Source organism: Cystoisospora suis (assembly GCF_002600585.1).
Source record: "Cystoisospora suis strain Wien I chromosome Unknown contig_13004, whole genome shotgun sequence".
NCBI classification, from domain to species: domain Eukaryota; phylum Apicomplexa; class Conoidasida; order Eucoccidiorida; family Sarcocystidae; genus Cystoisospora; species Cystoisospora suis.
The window spans coordinates 1-1,495 of record NW_027165758.1 but is presented as its reverse complement, the minus strand read 5'-3'; the positions used below and the strand labels follow the sequence as shown (position 1 = coordinate 1,495).

Sequence of the window (1,495 nt, the reverse complement as noted above, 5' to 3'; positions counted from 1 at the left end):
TCTATCTCTATCTCTGTTAATATGTGTAATAGAAGAGGTAGGGGGGAACGAGCATTCGCGACTTCTGGCGTCTCATGCAGATCCTCGTGTATGCCTCTCTCTGGCATCGTCGATCTCTATAGATTAACTACTGCCTATGCAACGCTATGCATGCACCCATCCCTACCCTACTCAGTCCTCTTCTTTCTCCTCCTCTCCCTCTCTCTGTCCTTTCCATCTCTCTCTCATCTTCCCCCCTCGTCTCATCTTTCTCCTTCATTTCTTTCTTTCTAGGTAAAGTCATCGCCGAATTGAGAAGCCGCGCGGAACAGAAACTAATCCAAGCGAAAGAGGCCGCAGGAGTGTCTTCAACGGGTGCGGCCTCTTCTTCTTCTTCATCTTCCTCCTCTTCTTCTTCTTCGGCCTCGTCGACAGATGCTAAAGCTCAGCCTACAGCCCCTTCTACGAATGGAGGCGAAAACGTCTCCTCTTCAATTTTGCCAAAGACCACCACTGCGACAGGAGGGGGAGGCGGCGACTTGGATTTCGTTGCAGATACACCTGAAGATCTCTTGCTTTCTACTCTTCAGATCGAAGTGCGTTCATCGGAAGGTCGTTCGATCCATCAAGCTCTTCGTAGTGTGTGGGATGTGTATAAGATGATTCTTGACCTCTTAAGAACGACTCCAAAGTTAGAGAGAGTTTACCATGAGACAGCTAGGAGGGCCTTTACGTTTTGTCGAGAGAACCAGAGGCCCCAAGAATTCAAGCGTCTCTGTGATGTGTTGAGAAGCCACTTCTCTCTCATCCTGAAGAATCGCCATAAGGAAGATTACGAATCTCTCTTACGTCCAGATCTTCATCTCGAGACACGCATGCAACAGTTGGTCGTCGCCTCTGAATTGGATCTATGGAAAGAATGCTCCTCCACAGCAGAAGATCTCTATTCGCTTGGATTACATGATTACTTCTATAGAACGTTGAGAACGGGTCAAGAATTCTTTCATCGATGCCGCGAGAAGCTCATGAGATGGCTAGCTATCTACTATGAAAAGATGAGTCGTGTCACGTGGGTTTCGGATAATTATCTCTATCATGCTCTTGCATGGATTAAACTTCTTCTACACGTCAAAGGATTCAAGAAGAATGTCTCCAAAACAGACCTCCACGCCATGGCATCCGTCGCTGTATTAGCCGTTCTCTCCATCCCTATCACTGGGCTGTAAGTTCGCTCCCTATCTCTATCTCTATCTCGTCTTATATGAGAGAAGGCCTTGGATGAAAGACACAGAAGAACAAGAAGTTGTTCACGAATGCATCTCATCAGTGCAGTTGGGTAAATACACTTGGATGATCTACCTCTCTTCTTCACCTGTATATGTATAGATGTAGAGATATGTAGATATGTGTGTGTGGATAGGTAGATATAGACGTATAGACAGATAGAGAGATGTGGATGTGTGTCCTCTCTTTGCTGGAGAAGCAGGTGGATGTCGAGTGTAGGAGGGGGGGAGGG

The 1,495-nt window shown here is 46.8% G+C and overlaps 1 protein-coding gene across 1 annotated transcript in view; it reads left to right on the top strand.

Annotated features, from left to right (window-relative positions):
• CSUI_011531 (eukaryotic translation initiation factor 3 subunit 10) overlaps nucleotides 1–1,199 on the top strand; it is a gene marked incomplete at its 3' end in the record, with an annotated part of 1,568 nt that extends 369 nt beyond the window's left edge. Inside the window, exon 2 of the mRNA XM_068071629.1 lies at nucleotides 274–1,199. Coding sequence (XP_067916395.1) covers nucleotides 274–1,199 — 926 coding nt within the window. The remainder of the gene's footprint in view (nucleotides 1–273) is intronic.
• Between the last annotated feature and the right edge of the window lie 296 nt (nucleotides 1,200–1,495).